At 43.2% G+C, this 19,161-nt stretch overlaps 1 protein-coding gene across 11 annotated transcripts in view; it reads left to right on the top strand.

Moving 5' to 3' along the window:
* add1 (adducin 1 (alpha)) overlaps positions 1–19,161 on the top strand; it is a 189,815-nt gene that overhangs the window by 47,600 nt on the left and 123,054 nt on the right. For 10 of the 11 annotated variants that reach the window (XM_072594254.1, XM_072594181.1, XM_072594264.1 and 7 more), the window contains exon 2: positions 13,897–14,107. In XM_072594254.1, coding sequence (XP_072450355.1) covers positions 13,916–14,107 — 192 coding nt within the window. In that variant the 5' untranslated portion in view covers positions 13,897–13,915. Of the gene's footprint in view, positions 1–13,896; positions 14,108–19,161 lie in introns of those variants that run through there. The other variant, XM_072594267.1, reaches the window with a different exon arrangement.

The following is a 19,161-nucleotide window of genomic DNA, read 5'->3' on the forward strand; positions in this document are numbered from 1 at the left end:
ATATTCACTTCCTTCAATAACACAGAGTGGCTGCAATGTGGATCTCATAAATTGAAATGTAGCAACTTGTCATTGCTTCAACTTCTCAAATTTGTGACCTGAAAGACAAAGTCAGATAGACAATAGACAATAGATGCAGGAGTAGGCCATTCTGCCCTTCGAGCCTGCACCGCCATTCAATATGATCATGGCTGATCATTCCTAATCAGTATCCTGTTCCAGCCTTATCTCCATACCCCTTGACTCCACTATCTTTAAGAGCTCTATCCAATTCTTTCTTAAAAGAATCCAGAGACTGGGCCTCCACTGCCCTCTGGGGCAGAGCATTCCACACAGCCACCACTCTCTGGGTGAAGTAGTTTCTCCTCATCTCTGTCCTAAATGGTCTACCCTGTATTTTTAAGTTGTGTCCTCTGGTTCGGCACTCCCCCATCAACGGAAATATGTTCCCTCCTGCCAGAGTGTCCAGTCCTTTCATAATCCTATACGTTTCAATCAGATCCCCTCTCAGTCTTCTAAACTCAAGGGTATACAAGCCCAGTCGCTTCAGTCTTTCCGTGTAAGGCAATCCTGCCATTCCAGGAATTGACCTCGTGAACCTACGCTGCACTCCCTCAATAGCCAGAATGTCTTTCCTCAAATTTGGAGACCAGAACTGTACACAGTACTCCAGGTGTGGTCTCACCAGGGCCCTGTACAGCTGCAGAAGCACCTCTTTGCTTCTATACTCAATCCCTCTTGTTATGAAGGCCAGCATGCTATTAGCCTTCTTCACGACCTGCTGTACCTGCATGCTTGCCTAACATCTCCAAGATGGGGCACTAACATCTCCAAGTTCTCCTACACACTGTGTAGTATCCCAAACAGATCAAGAATGAGCACTCAGAGATTTGAAGTAATTAGCAAATTAAGCAAAAGTGATTTAAGGAAAAGCTTTTTTTATACAGTGTGTGGTTAGGGTCTGGAATTCTGTGCCCGAGTGTGTTAGAGTCAGGTAAAGCAGAGGTATTCAAACTGAATTTGGTGACTATTTTGAGAAGAACAATGCCCAGAGTTATGAGAAGAAATCAGAAGGATAATTTTGTTTAGTGCCATTTGGAGAGCTAATATAGATGTTATGAGACCTCCTTTTGCTGTAACAGTTGTATAATCAGTCTAATCTTGGAATTGCAAATTTCAATGGATGACCATCTGAATTTCCCCACCCATTATGACTGGGAGTAACTTTTTCACTTTTTTAAAATGTATTAGTTGCATGTGGATTTACTGACTAGGATAGAATTAATTGCACTTGAAGCTGACGATAAACTTTTTTTTTAGGGTTCTTGCAGTCTTTGGGCTGTAGTGGTTTTCTGTAACCATTCATGGGATGTGGGTATTGCAGGCTGAGTAAGAATTTATACCATCCCTAGCTGCCCTTGTGTAGGCAGTAGTGTGAGCTGCAGCCTTAAACTTGTGCAGTCCATTTTCTGTAGGTAGATCCACAATGCCATTAGGGAGAGAGTTCAAGCATATAGATCCAGTAACACTGAAGGAACAGTGATATATCTCCAAGCTTGGACGGGAACTTGCAGGCTAGTGTTCCCATGTATCCCTTCCATCTCGAAGTACAATGGGAGGAGTTTGGGTTTGTAAGTTGTCTCGGGAAGCTTGGTGAATTTCTGCACTTCATCCAACAGGTAAAAAGGTAAAACACACAGCTGCACTGGAATGACTACACGGTGAGTACTCGTGTGACTCGACCAACATGGTCTATCACATAAGCTGCAGGCAAGGATACTCTGAGGCATGGTACGTTGGCGTGACCGAGCAGACGCAATGAGAGTAGATGAATGGACACTGTTAGGTTCTTTTTTTTTTTCTTGAGACACTTACACACTTGATGCAACTGCAACATACCAACTTCTGTGAACAAGCAAAATTTTATTAAGCACGGTACAATGCAAGCTTTGGAGAAACCATGCTTGCAAGGTGTGTCCAGGGAAGCTTCCTGAACAAAGGAAACAATCCTTCCTTTATATATAATCTTTACATCACAGTCAGTGATGCTCACGAGATGATCCCCCCCCCCAGTCACTCCCTCAGTCACACCCTCAGTCACATGCTACTCAAGGCACAATGCAGTGACCACATCACCTCGAGAAACAATATAATACAAATCATCCATTAATGGCTAGATGTGGTGTGAATTGTACTTTAACTACAGGGAGTAGTCAAATTCCAACTGTAATATTCTTATTGATTTCTGAATAAAGAGAAAAATGTAAATAGGCTTTTTATAAATGGACAGGTTCTGGGGATTTGAAGTGAGTTACTCGTTGCCGGGATTCCTAGCTTCTGAATCGCACTTGTAGCCAGTATATTTATATGGTTAGTCCAGGTCACTGTTAACTCTCAGGATGTTGATTGTGGGATGTTCAGTGATCAATGTCAAGGAATGGTAGTTAGATTCTGTCTTGATGGAGATGGTCATTTTCTGCATTTGTGTGATGTAAATGTTACTTGCCACTTTTAAATCCAAGCCTGAATGTTGTCCTGGTCATCTTGTATTTGTATATGGACTGCTTCGGTATTTTGGGAGTAACAAATTGTCCTGTATACTGAATATTGGATGGTTATCCCCCATTTTGACATTATGATGGAAGGAAGGTAATTGAAACAGCTGAAGAATTCCTGCAGGGATGTCCTGAAGTCAAGATGACTGAACTCCACCAACCACAGCAACCTTCCCATGTGCCATCCTCCTATGACTGGTAACCAGTGTTGAGGTTTTGTTCGGATTCTCATTGATTCCAATTTTGCTAGGGCTCCTTTTGAAGCCACATTTGGTCACATGCTGTCTCGATGTCAAAGCCAGTCACACTCTCACCTCAGCTCTTGATTTCAGCTCTTTTATCCATGTTTGAACTAAGGCTGCAATGAGGTCAGGAGCTGTGGCCCTGGTGGAATCCAAACTGGCATTAGTGAGTAGGTTATTGCTACCCACATGCTGCTTGGTAATGCTATTGGTGACATCTTTCATCACTTTACTGATGATAGCAAGTAGATACCTTCTAACTAACCTTTTCAGAGATGTTATTGAACATAGGTGGGACTTGAACACAAGCAACCCCTGGCTTGGAGGTATGGGCAGCACCACTACACCATAAGACCCTTAACGATAGTGAGTGGGGCAGTAATTGATATCATGTGGAGTGAATCAAAATAGTTGAAGACTGGCACCTGTAATGCTGGAGACCTCTGGAGGAGATAGAGATGGATCATGTACTCAGCATTTCTGGCTGAAGATTGTTGTGAATGCCTCAGCCTTGTTGTGGAAAAAAGATCTGCCACCGTAATGACTATGACTCTATGACCATGCCCACGCAGAACACAGGAAATCCAACCTGTCCAAACCATACCAGAAACACTCAGAATGCCTCATCAGTGACCAAACAGACTGACAGGAGAATCCAGACATGACCATAATCACTCGCAGACCAGGGAATACACTGCCCAAGACATACAAACAATAAGCTTCCTGGACCCAGTCAACACAGCTGTCCTAAAGCCCTGAGGGCAGTCTTATAACCCAGCGATTACAAAGCCACACAAAGGACAGGTCAAATGGAGAGGCGACAAGAACAATGGAAACCCCTTACTGTTTCAAAAGGGACATTCTCATGTACCTGCAAAGAGAGCTGGAATCTCCTGATCCCATCAAGAACTCGTTGATGTTGCCAGGATGTTACATTGTATCGACAATCAGGATTTTCTTCCAATAACTTTTTCAATTATCACCGTTGTAACTGGATTACTTAATTTTCAAATACATTGTATTTTTCCCCGTTTTAATTAACATAGAACATTGCAGCGCAGTACAGGCCCTTCGGCCCTCGATGGTATGACAGGTCGGCACAACAATCTGAAGCCCGTCCCACCTACACTATTCCATGTACGTCGATATGCCTGTCCAATGACTACTTAAATGCACTTAAACTTGGCAAATCTGCTACCGTTGCAGGCAAAGCATTCCATACCCTTACTACTGAGTAAAGAAACTACCTCTGACATCTGTCCTGTATCTATCACCCCTTAATTTAAAGCTATGCCCCCTTGTCCTCGCCATCACCACACTTGGAAAAAGGCTCTCCCTGTCCACCCTATCTAACACTCTGATTATCTTATGTCTCTATTAAGTCAGCCCTCAACCACCTTCTCTCTAACAAGAACAGTCTCCAGTCCCTCAGCCTTTCCTCGTAAGACCTTCCCTCCATACCAGGCAACATCCTAGTAAATCTCCTCTGCACGCTTTCCAAAGCTTCCACATCCTCCTTTATAATGTGGTGACCAGAACTGTACACAATACTCCAAGTGCGGCCACACCAGAGTTTGTACAGCTGTAGCATAACCTCATGGTTCCGGAGCTTGATCCCTCTATTAATAAAAGCTAAAACACTATGTACAACCTCATTGTACAAGATTCCTATAAAACCTGGCTTGATTCTCAGCTCGAGGAAGTGTGTTTTCGGCTACCTGGACAGACTGACTAAGCTGAAACAGCACAGACAATTTCCCTTTGGTGATATCGCTGTACTAGTTAGTAAACTGTTAATTTCACTTCGATCTGTGTTTTTGGTCTCATTTATTGGGCTAATTTCTGACACTTGTCATATATATTCGCATTGCTGTTAGGGAGGGAGTTACAGGATTTTGATCCTGTGATAATGAAAGAGCAGGTGTAATTGATCCTTGGTCTATTGTCTTTCAAAAAGGCAGTTCACCATCCATTTCTCAAATGTACTTAGTGATGGGTGATCAATGCTGACCTTGACGACACCCCTTGAAGGAATTATTGGGATCCACCAAACATCCCATTTTGAGAGAGTGCAACTTAAACATGCCATGATTTATATTGGCTCCCATCAGGCGTTCATGTGATCTGTTAATGCAAAGAAGTGTGAAGATTACCTCTCCAATGTCATTCTAATACTTCATCTACCTTTTCATGCATTGTGATGTTTGCAGTTGGCAGGTTATCTAATCAATATTTGAATATTTATAGTGAATCTATCAACAAACTGCCAATTTGTTTCAATTGTTGCTATCCTTCATTCAAAGAAAGTCTTAGCATGTGTTTTGTACACCTGCGTTTTAAACCCCTTTACTCAGTGCTTCCCAAACTTTTTCCTACTGCTGTTATATATGCTTTGATTGAAGGATGTATTAAGAGTATTTTGATGTAGAGTATGGCCTCATGCTAGGGCAAGTATACCTGACAAGCTGCTTAGAGCTTTTTGAGGAAGTAACTAGGAGGATACAAGAAACCTGTTTGATGTAAAATATTTAAATTTCCAGGAGTCGTCGTTTGATCAGGTACTACATGTTAGGCTACTTAAAAAGTAAGAGTCCATAGTGGTGAGAGTAGTATGTTAACATGAAAAGAGGATTGGCCAGCTAATACAAAAAAAGAATTAGGACCTGTAACAAAAGTGTAGGTAACACAAAATTAGGTGGGAAGGCACATGGTGAGGCTAACAGTGTCTGCAGAAAGAAAGAAAGCAGAGTTGAGCGAGTGGACAAGATCTTTGCCGATAGAGTATAATATGGAAAAATGTGTGAATTTATGCACTTTGCGCAGGAAGAATAAAAGAGCTGAATATTATTTAAATGAAGAAAGACTGCACAAAAATGTAGGCTTTGGGAGTCTTTGTACACAAATCATCAGTTAGCATCCAAGTTCAGTGGGTAATAAGGAATGTAAATGTAATGTCTGCCTTTGTTTCATAAGAGGTGTTGTATTAAAAAATAGGAAAGACTCGCTAAAACTATACAATACATTAATCAAACCACACCTGGAATATTATAAACTAAGGAACGATGTACTGGCATTGGAAGCAGACCAGAAAAGGTTCACTAGGTTGATATCAGGTATGAGGAGAGGTTGAGTAGATTGGCTTGTTTAAGTGATCCAGGATTTACAATTTATGAATGTTTGTACTTTATGAATGCAATCCTATGCAAGGGTGTAATTTTAAAGACCTGACCTATGAATATTTCCTTGACTTACAAATAGCTGCTTTACACTGTTCTACATTATGTTCTAACTTGTGTACAAATTGACTTGCGAACAGACTCTTGAACATAACTCATTCGTAACCCAGGGATTGTCTGTACTCTTCGGAGCTTAGAAGTTTGAGAGGAGATTTTTTGAAACTTACAGGATCCATAGATGTAGAGAGGTTTTTGTCCCTTGTAGGAGATCTTAAGATCAGCAGGCATAATCTGAGTATGGAATCACCCAGTAAAGACTAAGAGGGGGAATTTTTTTGAGGGTAGTGAATCTGAGGAATTATTTGCAGCAGAGGACTGTAATTGGTTGATCTTTTGAGGATATTTAAGGCTGAGATGGATGGTCAGATTTTTAATCAGTAAGGGAAGCTAGTTATGGGGAAAAGGCAGAAAAGTGGACTTTAAGATTATCGCATCAGCTGTGGTCATGTTGAATGACAGTAGACTTATTGTGCTGAATTGTCTACTTGTATCTCCATCTTATGTTGAGGCCTGTTGTGATGATCGGTGAACAGTAGGGGAGAAGGAGATGATTTATTGGATCATTGGTGGGTAACTCAGCCATTACAGCCTCTTAGCTCAAGGCCCCTAAATTTTCAGCTCCCAATCCCAGTTGGGGTCTCAACTCTCTCTTTTGTAGCTCAGATATTATATTTAGAGTGGAAAGGAAGGGTTTTTCTTTTAAGAAGTTAATCTATTTGACATGATTTCAAATCTTGCAAATTACTCTTCAAATTTTGTTGAAGGTGACTGTTAACTGATGCTAGAAACATTGTATGATGCAAATTTCATTCCATTAAGGGTAACTGTGTTTTAGGTACTTTACCCTCTTGCCTACAGGGGATTAACATAAAGGGCTAAACCTACTATTCGGCTTGATTTATTTTTGTATTTTTAAACTCCTGATCTGTGAATAGCTTTTATTATTGCTAAAAGCTTTCAGAAAACTCAATTTGGCTGTGATGTGTACTGGAGAGTAGTTATTGAAAATTCATGAGGCTAATTGGAATTGGACATGTTGAAATGGGGTGGGAAAAACTGTTACAGTAAAATTTTGGCCACAATCTGAGCTAGTCATCAAATGAACCCATGTATTAGCTTTCCAGGTTGTTCAGTGAAAAAAAGGTGGAAAATTTTAAAAGTTGCTGTCATGCAGTGTTCCCTTAAGGATAAAAATCACAACACCAGTTTATAGTCCCATAGGTTTAACTGGAAGTACACTAGCTTTTGGAGCGATGTTCCTTCATGTGATCACCTGATGAAGGAGCGTCACTCTGAAAGCTGGTGTGCTTCCAATTAAACCTGTTGGACTATAACCTGGTGTTGTGATTTTTAACTTTGTACACCCCAGTCCAACACCGGCATCTCCAAATCATGACTACTATTGACTTCCCTTAAGGAGATATTATTCACGAGTTGAATTTCATGAGATTGTAATTAGTGTCTGCACCAGAAAGTATAAAAGTCTATGCAAGTTGTTTTCTTGAGTAATCTTTCAGCTTTTCCTTTTGAATAAATTAAAGTATTACACTCTTCAGGATTGTTACCTTCTTGGGCACCCTTGGGTTAAATATGTCTCCTTGATTTGCGATTTTAATGCCATTGTCTGAAAGCACAGCTTGCAAATTATAGCAGCATTGTACGAAACAATGGGCCCACAAGTTAGCGGAGGGCTGATTTAGAACTGAGGCCTTGAAGGAAGCGCGTACTTGAGTGAGCACTAACTTGAGGGTGTATTATGGGGCGATTACAACACACTCACCATTAATGTTGATGGAACTTGATCTATTTTAAAAGGCTGTTTAAGGTTTATTTTCTATGGCTGTTTAGAAGGGAAAACTTTAACTGAGCAAAGTAAGGAGTTTTGTTTATTGTAATTTTGTATGAATTAAAAACAATTTGTTTGTAATCTAACATATTTCAAACCCACTATTCATGCTACCTAGAAGGACATGGGAGCACCACTGTCTGCAAGTTCCTCTCTAAGTCACACACCTTCCTGACTTGGGACTTTACTCTTTGAATGTCATTGAGTCACCAGTTAGACTAAACCGTTCAAGAAGGTAACTCGCCACCACTTCCTGAATTTGTGATTGGCAATGCTACTGACCTAGCCATGATGCCTGCATTAACTGCAAAGTTGCATTGGAAATGCATCAAGTTCCTCCTCTTTCTGGTGATCTTGTTTTGTTGATTGTTGGAAGGTTTATATCATATCTGAAACATAACAAGATGATTGAAGTAGCTTTAAAAAAAAGTCTATCCAATGGCCTGTATCTCATACCCTGCCTATAAATGAAGTCGTTTCCCAAAAATGTGAATGAAGGTTAAAGAATTGGTGAGCTAACATTTAAATAAATACTATAAATTAATATGACAAACCTCTATCAGGTGGGACTTGAACCCACACCCCCTTCTAGCTCAGAGATATGTACACTACCACTGCTGATATAAAATAGTTGGTATAAATAGGTCATTTTCAGCATGGCAAACCAATTCATGGGAAACCACAACAATCTTTCTGGGGCTTCAGCTAATAGCAGTTTCTGTTAATGACTTCAGAAAAATGTATTGTGGCCAAATTTGCTAACTGTAGAAAGATGGCTAGGAAAACAAATGAGGAGAATAGTCTGCAAATGATGTAGATAAGTGAATGGGTAAAGAACTGACAGATGGAATATAACGTAAGAACATTTGAGGTTGTCTATGTGACCAGGGAGGGTGGAAAAGAGTATGGGGTGTTCAGGATTGCCTTTTGCACAAATCAAAGTCAACATGAAGGCAATAAAGGAATTAGGAAAGCAAATGGAAAGTTGATCTTTATTGCAAAGAGTATGAAAATAGCTAAGTCCCACTTCAACTCTGTGATATTGGTGAGACTCCATTGAGTGTACTCTTGCAGTTTGGTCTCTTAAAACAGAAGATGTGGAATTATTTCTCTCAAAGGGTAATGAATTTATGGAATTCACTACCCTTGAGTGCGGTAGATGCTGGGAGCTGAGTAAATTTGAGGAGATGGGCACATTTTTCAATTAGTAATTAGTTGAGGGATATGGAGAATGGGTCGCAAAGTGGAGTTAAGGCCAAGGTGAGATTAGCCATGATTGTATTGAATGACAAAGCAAGCTCGGGGTTGAATTGTTCCTTGTTATTATGTTCTTGCATTTACTTAAAGTATATATATTTTTATTGAGATAGCTCAGAGAAAATTTACTAGGCTGACTCCTAGAATGAATAGGTTGTCTCCTGTGGAAAGGTTGACCAGGTCAGACCTATGCTCATTTGAGTTTTGCAAAACTGTGATGCCTTTATTAAAGTACATGAAATTGAGATGGCGTGATAGGTTGGCTGTGAATAATGTCTCTCTTGCAGGGTATTTAAGAACTGGGGGCAAATGTAGGGAGTCTTTAAAATGTGGGTGAAGAGGATTTTCTTTAGAGTTAATTGTTGGAATACTTTTGTGGAGACTTATATTCATGTTCAAGTCAGACTTGGAAAGACTTTTTCATGACTTGGGGTTGAGAGATGTTGGGATGGGTGATAGTGGGAAAGCAGAGATGTGTATCTGAAGCCATGACCTTTTAGTGATTGTTGATGAAGGGCCTCACGTGCCTAGTTAACCAACTGCTGTCCCTATTTATGTAAAGCAACTGTTTCTTGTGGATTATCTTTAAAACCGATTACATTTCAAAAAATGTTTATATATTAAACAGTCTTTTTGCATTTAAAAAACAGTTTAGTTGAGGAAAAAATGGCATTTTTGACAGACACTTGACAACAATGAATTTTGATTAAAAACCAAAAGAACTGCAGAAGCTGTAAATCAAACAAAAACAAATTGCTGGAAAAGTTCAGATTTGATAGCATCTGTGAAGACAAATCCAAGTTAAAATTTCGAAGGGTCACTGGACCCAAAATGTTAACTCTGATTTCTCTTCAGATGCTGCCAGATCTGCTGAGCTTTTTACTGAATTTTGATTGCTTTAACTTCTCTTGATTTGCTCATTTGGTTTTACAAAGTATTGCAATTTGGCAGTGTGGGGAACAGAGGGATCTTTGTGTGCAGGTACATAGATCCCTTAAAATTGCCACCCAGGTGGACAAGGTTGTTATGAAAGCATATGGTGTTTTGGCTTTCATTAACAGGGGGATTGAGTTTAAGAGCCGAGAGATCTTGTTGCAGCTTTATAAAACTTTGGTTAGACCGCATTTGGAATACTGTGTCCAGTTCTGGTCGCCCGATTGTACGAAAGATGTGGATGCTTTGGAGAGGGTTCAGAGGAGGTTTACCAGGATGATCCCTGGAATGGAGGGCTTATCTTATGAAGAGAGGTTGACTGAGCTTGGACTTTTTTCATTGGAAATAAGAAGGAAGAGAGGGGACCTAATTGAGTTGTACAAGATAATAAGAGGCATAGATAGAGTTGATAGCCAGAAACTTTTTCCCAGGGCAAAAATTATTAACACGAGGGGTCATAGTTTTAAGCTAGGTAAAAACAATGACTGCAGATGCTGAAAACCAAATACTAGATTAGTGGTGCTGGAAGAGCACAGCAGTTCAGGCAGCATCCAATGAGCAGCAAAATCGACGTTTCGGGCAAAAGCCCTTCATCAGGAATAAAGGCAGTGAGCCTGAAGCATGGAGAGATAAGCTAGAGGGTGGGGGTGGGGAGAGAGTAGCATAGAGTACAATGGGTGAGTGGGGGAGGGGATGAAGGTGATAGGTCAAGGAGGAGAGGGTGGAGTGGATAGGTGGAAAAGAAGATAGGCAGGTCAGACAAGTCAAGGAGACCGTAACTGAGCATAAAGTTTGAAACTAGGATGAGGTGGGGGAAGGGGAAATGAGGAAGCTGTTGAAGTCCACATTGATGCCCTGGGGTTGAAGTGTTCCGAGGCGGAAGATGAGGTGCTCTTCCTCCAGGCGTCTGGTGGTAAGGGAGCGACGGTGAAAGAGGCCCAGGACCTCCATGTCCTCGGCAGAGTGGGAGGGGGAGTTGAAATGTTGGGCCATGGGGCGGTTTGGTTGATTGGTGCGGGTGTCTCGGAGATGTTCCCTAAAGCGCTCTGCTAGGAGGCGCCCAGTCTCCCCAATGTAGAGGAGACCACATCGGGAGCAACGGATACAATAAATGATATTAGTGGATGTGCAGGTGAAACTTTGGATGTGGAAGGCTTCTTTAGGGCCTTGGATAGAGGTGAGGGAGGTGGTGTGGGCACAGGTTTTACAGTTCCTACGGTGGCAGGGGAAAGTGCCAGAATGGGAGGGTGGGTCGTAGGGGGGTGTGGACCTGACCAGGTAGTCACGGAGGGAACGGTCTTTGCGGAAGGCGGAAAGGGGTGGGGAGGGAAATATATCCCTGGTGGTGGGGTCTTTTTGGAGGTGACGGAAATGTCGGTGGATGATTTGGTTGATGCGAAGGTTTGTAGGGTGGAAGGTGAGCACCAGGGGCGTTCTGTCCTTGTTACGGTTGGAGGGTTGGGGTCTGAGGGCGGAGGTGCGGGATGTGGACGAGATGCGTTGGAGGGCATCTTTAACCACGTGGGAAGGGAAATTGCGGTCTCTAAAGAAGGAGGCCATCTGGTGTGTCCTATGGTGGAACTGGTCCTCCTGGGAGCAGATACGGCGGAGGCGGAGAAATTAGGAATACAGGATGGCATTTTTGCAAGAGATAGGGTGGGAAGAGGTGTAATCCAGGTAGTTATGGGAGTCGGTGGGTTTGTAAAAAATGTCAGTGTCAAGTCGGTCGTCACTAATGGAGATGGAGAGGTCCAGGAAGGGGAGCGAGATGTCAGAGATAGTCCAGGTAAATTTAAGGTCAGGGTGGAATGTGTTGATGAAGTTGATGAATTGCTCAACCTCCTCGCGGGAGCACGAGGTGGCGCTAATGCAGTCATCAATGTAGCGGAGGAAGAGGTGGGGAGTGGTGCCGGTGTAATTACGGAAGATCAACTGTTCTACATAGCCAACAAAGAGACAGGCATAGCTGGGGCCCATACGTGTGCCCATGGCTACGCCTTTGGTCTGGAGGAAGTGGGAGGATTCAAAGGAGAAATTGTTAAGGGTGCGGACCAGTTCGGCCAAACCAATGAGAGTGTCAGTGGAAGGGTACTGTTGGGGACGTCTGGAGAGGAAAAAACGGAGGGCTTGGAGGCCCTGGTCATGGCGAATGGAGGTGTAGAGGGATTGGATATCCATGGTGAAGATAAAGCGTTGGGGGCCGGGGAAACGGAAGTCTTGGAGGAGGTGGAGGGCGTGGGTGGTGTCTCGAACGTATGTGGGGAGTTGCTGGACTAGAGGGGATAGGACAGTGTCAAGGTAGGTAGAGATGAGTTCAGTGGGGCAGGAGCATGCTGAGACAATGGGTCGGCCAGGGTGGTCAGGCTTGTGGATCTTGGGAAGGAGGTAGAACCGGGCAGTGCGGGGTTCCTGGACTGAGGTTGGAAGCTGTGGGTGGGAGATCTCCTGAGGTGATGAGGTTCTGTATGGTCTGGGAGAACCACCCCCCATCACCAAACCATCATCTCCCAGACCATACAGAACCTCATCACCTCAGGAGATCTCCCACCCACAGCTTCCAACCTCATAGTCCGGGAACCTCGCACTGCCCGGTTCTACCTCCTTCCCAAGAACTGTAAAACCTGTGCCCACACCTCCTCCCTCACCTCTATCCAAGGCCCTAAAGGAGCCTTCCACATCCATCAAAGTTTCACCTGCACATCCACTAATATCATTTATTGTATCCGTTGCTCCCGATGTGGTCTCCTCTACATTGGGGAGACTGGGCGCCTCCTAGCAGAGCGCTTTAGGGAACATCTCCGAGACACCCGCACCAATCAACCAAACCGCCCCATGGCCCAACATTTCAACTCTCCCTCCCACTCTGCCGAGGACATGGAGGTCCTGGGCCTCTTTCACCGTCGCTCCCTTACCACCAGACGCCTGGAGGAAGAGCGCCTCATCTTCCGCCTCGGAACACTTCAACCCCAGGGCATCAATGTGGACTTCAACAGCTTCCTCATTTCCCCTTCCCCCACCTCATCCTAGTTTCAAACTTTATGCTCAGTTACAGTCTCCTTGACTTGTCTGACCTGCCTATCTTCTTTTCCACCTATCCACTCCACCCTCTCCTCCTTGACCTATCACCTTCATCCCCTCCCCCACTCACCCATTGTACTCTATGCTACTCTCTCCCCACCCCCACCCTCCTCTAGCTTATCTCTCCACGCTTCAGGCTCACTGCCTTTATTCCTGATGAAGGGCTTTTGCCCGAAACGTCGATTTCGCTGCTCGTTGGATGCTGCCTGAACTGCTGTGCTCTTCCAGCACCACTAATCCAGTACATAGTTTTAAGCTGTTTGGCGGAAAGTATAGAGGGAATGTCAGAGGTGGGTTCTTTATGCAGAGTGTTGTGAGAGCATGGAATACGTTGCCAACAGCAGTTGTGGAAGTGAGGTCATTGGGGATATTTAAGAGACTGCTGGACATGCATATGGTCACAGAAATTTGAGGGTTCGTACATTAGATTTACCTTACATGAGGATCAGTGGTCGGCACAACATTGTGGGCTGAAGGGCCTGCTCTGTGCTGTACTGTTCTATGTTCTAATACTTAATTATTATCTTTGGACTCAAGTGAAGTTAAAATGGTCAAATAAAGATGTAATTATGTACAGTATTTTAGAAAAAATAAAGGTGGAGCAAATTGTCAATTTAAGTTGGGTTTTTTGTTTAGTTTTTTTTTCCTGCTCAAGATCATTAACTGCAAAACTAGACCAGATGGAGGCTTTTACTTTACTAGTGATTTATTATTAATTATGATATGTTGAAATTTGTTTTCTCCCATAGGAACTTAGAACAACTTGCAATGAATGGTGACTCTGGTGTGGGGGTGGTTACTTCCCCACCTCCAACTGCTCCGCACAAGGAGAAGTACTTTGATCGAGTCGATGAGAACAATCCTGAATACCTCAGAGAAAGGAATATGCCACCAGATTTGCGCCAAGATTTCAATATGATGGAGCAGAGGAAAAGGGTTTCCATGATTCTACAAAGTCCGGTAAAAGCCATTTCCTTTTTAACTGAATCGCTAGGTGCTCCATTAGTATTTGAAATAAACACCAGGTGCAAACTTGACCACTGATGTATGATGGGTATGTGAATAAACTTTCGGCCAAATATTAACACTGCAATTGTATTTGTGGATCTAAAAGAAAGAGGAGTAGGAGGCCACTTGGCCACACAAACCTATTCCAATTTTCAGGAAGATCAAGGAAGATTTTGATCTTGGCCTAAACTGCATGTTTCTACCTGTTCCACAATGCTCAATTACTTTAAGGTCCCTTAGAAAACATATGCTCTAATAAGATCTGAAATAAATCCACAGAGGCTTGTATCTTGTCTTCAAGTCACCCTTTTATTTACATGTGGAAAGACCTTGACACTGGTCCAGCTCCCTCAGAGCTAGCTCTGAATGTCAATGTCTGGCTTTTTCTTTTTGTCTGCCAGTGCTACCTGATTGGGGCTGTTAATCTTGTGCAATCAGGGAACTCAATCTGAGGTCCACCTTGCTGACCTAGTTATAGTCACTGTACCCTTCCTTTGAGTCCAACGAGACCGATTCCTCCTCTTATAGTGTCTCATGTAACATTTTAGGACTGAATCCGGTTCCTCCAACTCACTGTTGGAAATGGACAACGTATAATGCACAGGAACACTCCTCTTGTGCCTGGAGCATCTCGGGAGAAACTCATTCTCTTCTTTTGGAGGCAAAGGCATTGATACAGCAAGGTCCACTGTGTACGTCTTAGGTTCCAAGGTCCCTTCAATGCTTGACATAGAGAGAGAGCCTATGGGTTCTTACAGCCCTTGACAGTTCTGAAGCACACACCATTTGAGAGTTTACAGTTTATGTATAGTCCACATGCTTGTTCAGGACTGATGCTCATACCAAACTTTATATGCTGCTCATCCTACCCTTGCATCAACCAAGCCTCTTACCAGTGTTTGGCCATTTCCATGGTTCCTACACCAAACTTGCCCAGAAGTAAAATGCTAGATGCAATCTGGCACAGATGTTTCTGATACCATTTCAACAATGATACCCACCTCCTCCAGCCTAGTGCAGAGTTGTCTTGCCTCCAGCAACTCTCCTTGAGCTATCCCTGTAAATGCAGGAAGGGTGGTCCTACAATCAAATAGGTATTGGGACAATTTGGTATCTAGCGAAACTGCCTACAGTTTCTTCAAACCTATCTTCAACGTTTGTACTTCTTTTTCTGCCAGGCCATTGGATGATGGATGGCATAGATCTGTCCTTGTATGCTGAATGCCATTTGACTTTAGGAAATACTCAGATTTCCTGCTGGTAAATGATGGCCCTTTATCTGTAACCAGCACTTCTCGGAGTCAGTACATAGAAAACCTGCATGCATCATTTGCTATCATCATTCCTGTGTTTGATGCATGAACTCTGAGCATCCAACTAGTTTTATTGGGCAACTACAATGACTCACAATATGGAGTCCATGAAAGGGCCCACATAGTCAGCATGTAACAGAGTCCAGGGTTTACCAAGCTATTTCCACAAATGTGGGGGAGATACTGGTGGTGACTTTTGTCCATGTTGGCACACGGGACACTGTCCCACTGCATCAAAGCCTGGCCACCAGACATAACCTCTCGCCAGTATCTTCATTATGGAAATCCCTGGATGACCTTAGTATAGCTCTGCAGTATCTGGTGGCAACATTTGCTCAGGGTAGTCACTCTTGCTCCTCACAACAATATGCCATCCTCTATTTTAATCTGGTCTCTCTGGATCCAAAAAAGGTTTCAGTTCTGGTTTTAATGGTCCATTAGTTTCCCCATCAGATCTTGCTGCGTTCAAAGTCTGATATTGTCAGCAGTGACGGGAACTGTGTCCAGAAAATTTTAAAACCATTATGCTCTCTTTCAGTGACTGACTCAAAAAGTGTGGTGCTGGAAAGGTACAGCATTTCAGGCAGCAACCAAGGAGCAGGAGAATCTGTTTTGCTGAGCCCTTCATTAGGAAGTGGCTCAAAGCATTTGCTACTTGGCCTCCTGGATGGTGTTCCAACTTGTAATTGTATGCACTTAATATTCGAGCCCATCACTGAATCTGTGGGCGGCACTGCCATGTCCTCTTTAAGCAGACTGAACAAGGGTTTATGATCAGTCATTACTATAAATTTAATCCATGAAAGATATTGGTGATACCACTTGACTGCAACTATGACCATCAAACCTACCTTCTCTATCTGGGTGTACTTATGCTCAGCATTAGCCGAAATCCTGGATGCATACATTATTGGGTGTTCCTCTCCATTGGGCCACTAATGAGCTACCCCATTGTCGTGCAGAGAGGCATTGTGTGTTAATACCAAATCTTTCTCTGGTTCATAGTGTGCCTTAGAGAAGGAAAGCTGGGACTTCACTTCCCCAAAAGCTATTGCTTGGTTATGAGACCATTTGCAAAGCAGACTTTTTTTTGAAACCATTTGATGCAAAGGTGCTCGAATGGAGGGTAGGTTATTTATGAACTTTCTGTAATAGGCCTTTCTTGGGCTGGTGAACTAAGGTCTAGTTCAGACGTGGGAGCCAGGGCACCTTTGATTACCTTCACCTGATCTTCCAATGGGTGTAACCTTGTCTTGTCAACACTGTAGCCCAACTGGGTCACTTGGGGTGCCTTCCCTCCTCAGGCATTTGCCTGGCTGAGTGTAATGTCTAAGGGAAAGTCCAAGTTCTCTATGTACTCCTTTATTGGTCTTCTGTTATTCGCATGTGATCCAGATAAATGGTGACTTGGAGTAGTCCTTTCAAAATATTCTCCATCTTCAGCTAGAAAATGGCACAGTCTGACAGTGCCCTAAATGGCAATCTTGTATATTAGCGCAAATCCTTATGCGTCTTAATTGCAGCATACTTCAGGGAATCCTCATTAACTGCAATTGCAGGTACACATGGCTCATGTTCAGTGAAGGAGAGACCCCCTAACAACTTTGCATATAATCCTCTAAGCAGAGTGACTGGGTATTTATCCTGCTTATTGTTTGTTTAAAATCCCCAAAGTCGAACTGAACTGTCAGCTACACAATTTGTACACCTGGTTCAGCCCATTCCACCAACTTTGGTGGCACAGTGGTTAGCACTGCTGCCTCACAGTGCCAGAGACCTGGGTTCAATTCCTGCCTCAGGCGCCTGACTGTGTGGAGTTTGCACATTCTCCCTGTGTCTGCGTGGGTTTCCTCCGGGTGCTCCGGTTTCCTCCCACAGTCCAAAGATGTGCAGCTCAGGTGAATTGGCCATGCTAAATTGCCCGTAATGTTAGGTAAGGGGTAGATGTAGGGGTATGGGTGGGTTGCGCTTCGGCGGGTCGGTGTGGACTTGTTGGGCCGAAGGGCCTGTTTCTACACTGTAATGTAATCTAATCTAATCTAGTAAATGTAATCTAGACTGGTTCATGATTCCTTCACTTTCTAGCCTGCTGACTTATGTTTCTCCTTTTGCCTGTATGGTACTAAGCAGGCCTTACAGAATTGTGGAATTGCTTCCTGGGCAACATACATGGTGGCCTTGGAACCTTTTGTAAGTTCTTAGACCTTCCTGAAAGGCTGCTGGGTACTTAATTGGGCCTTTACTCAGGCATTCATTTTGTAATTGTAAAATGTTGAGTTAGTCTAGGTGAATCTCTCAACTAATTTCACCCTATCAAACTTGAACCTGAGCCTTTTACAACAGTCAGTGGTAACTGAACTGGCTGCTTCTCATAAGAGACTGGAAATTGTACCCTTAATCTGTAAACATTCCCCGATATAGGTTTTCAGTCTAGCCAAAGCCTTGCACAAACTGAAGGGTTGGAGCCCAGAGCAAATTTTGTTTAAAAACTGGTTCTGCGATCACTGAATTGGCTGTGTTGGTATTGACTCCCATTATAACCAGGTAACCATTTAATAAGATGTCTATTTTGACTGGTTATGAGTTGGATGTTGCTAAGCATTTTAACTGTTTCCAGCCAGATATAGGTTGACTTTCTAGGCTGTGCACTCAATTTACGTTTAGTAGGATTTGTTTGCTGAGTCTGATTTACTGGCTGCAACTACAATGGCTTGCCAACTCTGATCCTGAAGAAACTTTTAACTGTTTGGTTGAGGCTTGGCTTTATTTTGGAATTTTGCTGTGGGCTGACCTAGAGTCCTCTGTTTAGAATATGGTCTGTGTGTAGCTGTGCATTTGCCTTCACTCAAGCAGCGTTCCCCAAGCTCAGTCAGACTGGCAAGGGTGTCCACTTCCATTGGAATAACTTGCAACTCATATATGCTCCACTTACCGCCAGTTGTAGTGCCTCTTGGAGGTCCAAATGGGCTTCAGCTAGTCGGCACTTTTGCATGGTTGCATTATTAATCCCACATACCATCCGGTCTTCTAGCATTTCAGTAAGGTTAAAACAAAGTCACATCTCTCTGCCAGTCATCTTAATCTAGTCAAAAGCCCTGGTTCTTAATTTGCTGAGTGAAAATGATAGCATCACAGAATTAGAGGTGGTTTGGGGTCATAATATTCTTTAACTAAATCTGTCAACTCCTGAAAGGTTTTAGTATCTGGTGCCTTATGGAAAGTTTGGTTCCTAATCACAGAAAAATCTGAGGGTCCACAAGCAAATTACTCAGTTTTTCATCTGCCCAAAAAGTGGGCGGCACAGTGGCACAGTGATTAGCACTGCTGCCTCATAGCACCAGAGACCCGGGTTCAATTCCAGCCTCAGGCGACTGACTGTGGAGTTTGCACATTCTCCCCATGTCTGCGTGGGTTTCCTCCGAGTGCTCTGGTTTCCTCCCACAGTCCAAAAATGTGCAGGTTAGGTGAATTGGCCATGCTAAATTGTCCATAGTGCTAGGGGTAGGGGTAAATGTAGGGGAATGGGTCTGGGTGGGTTGTGCTTCGGCGGGTCGGTGTGGACTTGTTGGGCCGAAGGGCCTGTTTCTACCCTAAGTAATCTAATCTAATCTAAAAAATAAATGTATTCTTTCTCCTACTGGTTCCATTCTTCAACAGCAGGATCAAGCAAGTCAAGCTTCCCAAATAATGACA

Source organism: Chiloscyllium punctatum, chromosome 2 (assembly GCF_047496795.1).
Source record: "Chiloscyllium punctatum isolate Juve2018m chromosome 2, sChiPun1.3, whole genome shotgun sequence".
Taxonomy (NCBI): Eukaryota; Metazoa; Chordata; class Chondrichthyes; order Orectolobiformes; family Hemiscylliidae; genus Chiloscyllium; species Chiloscyllium punctatum.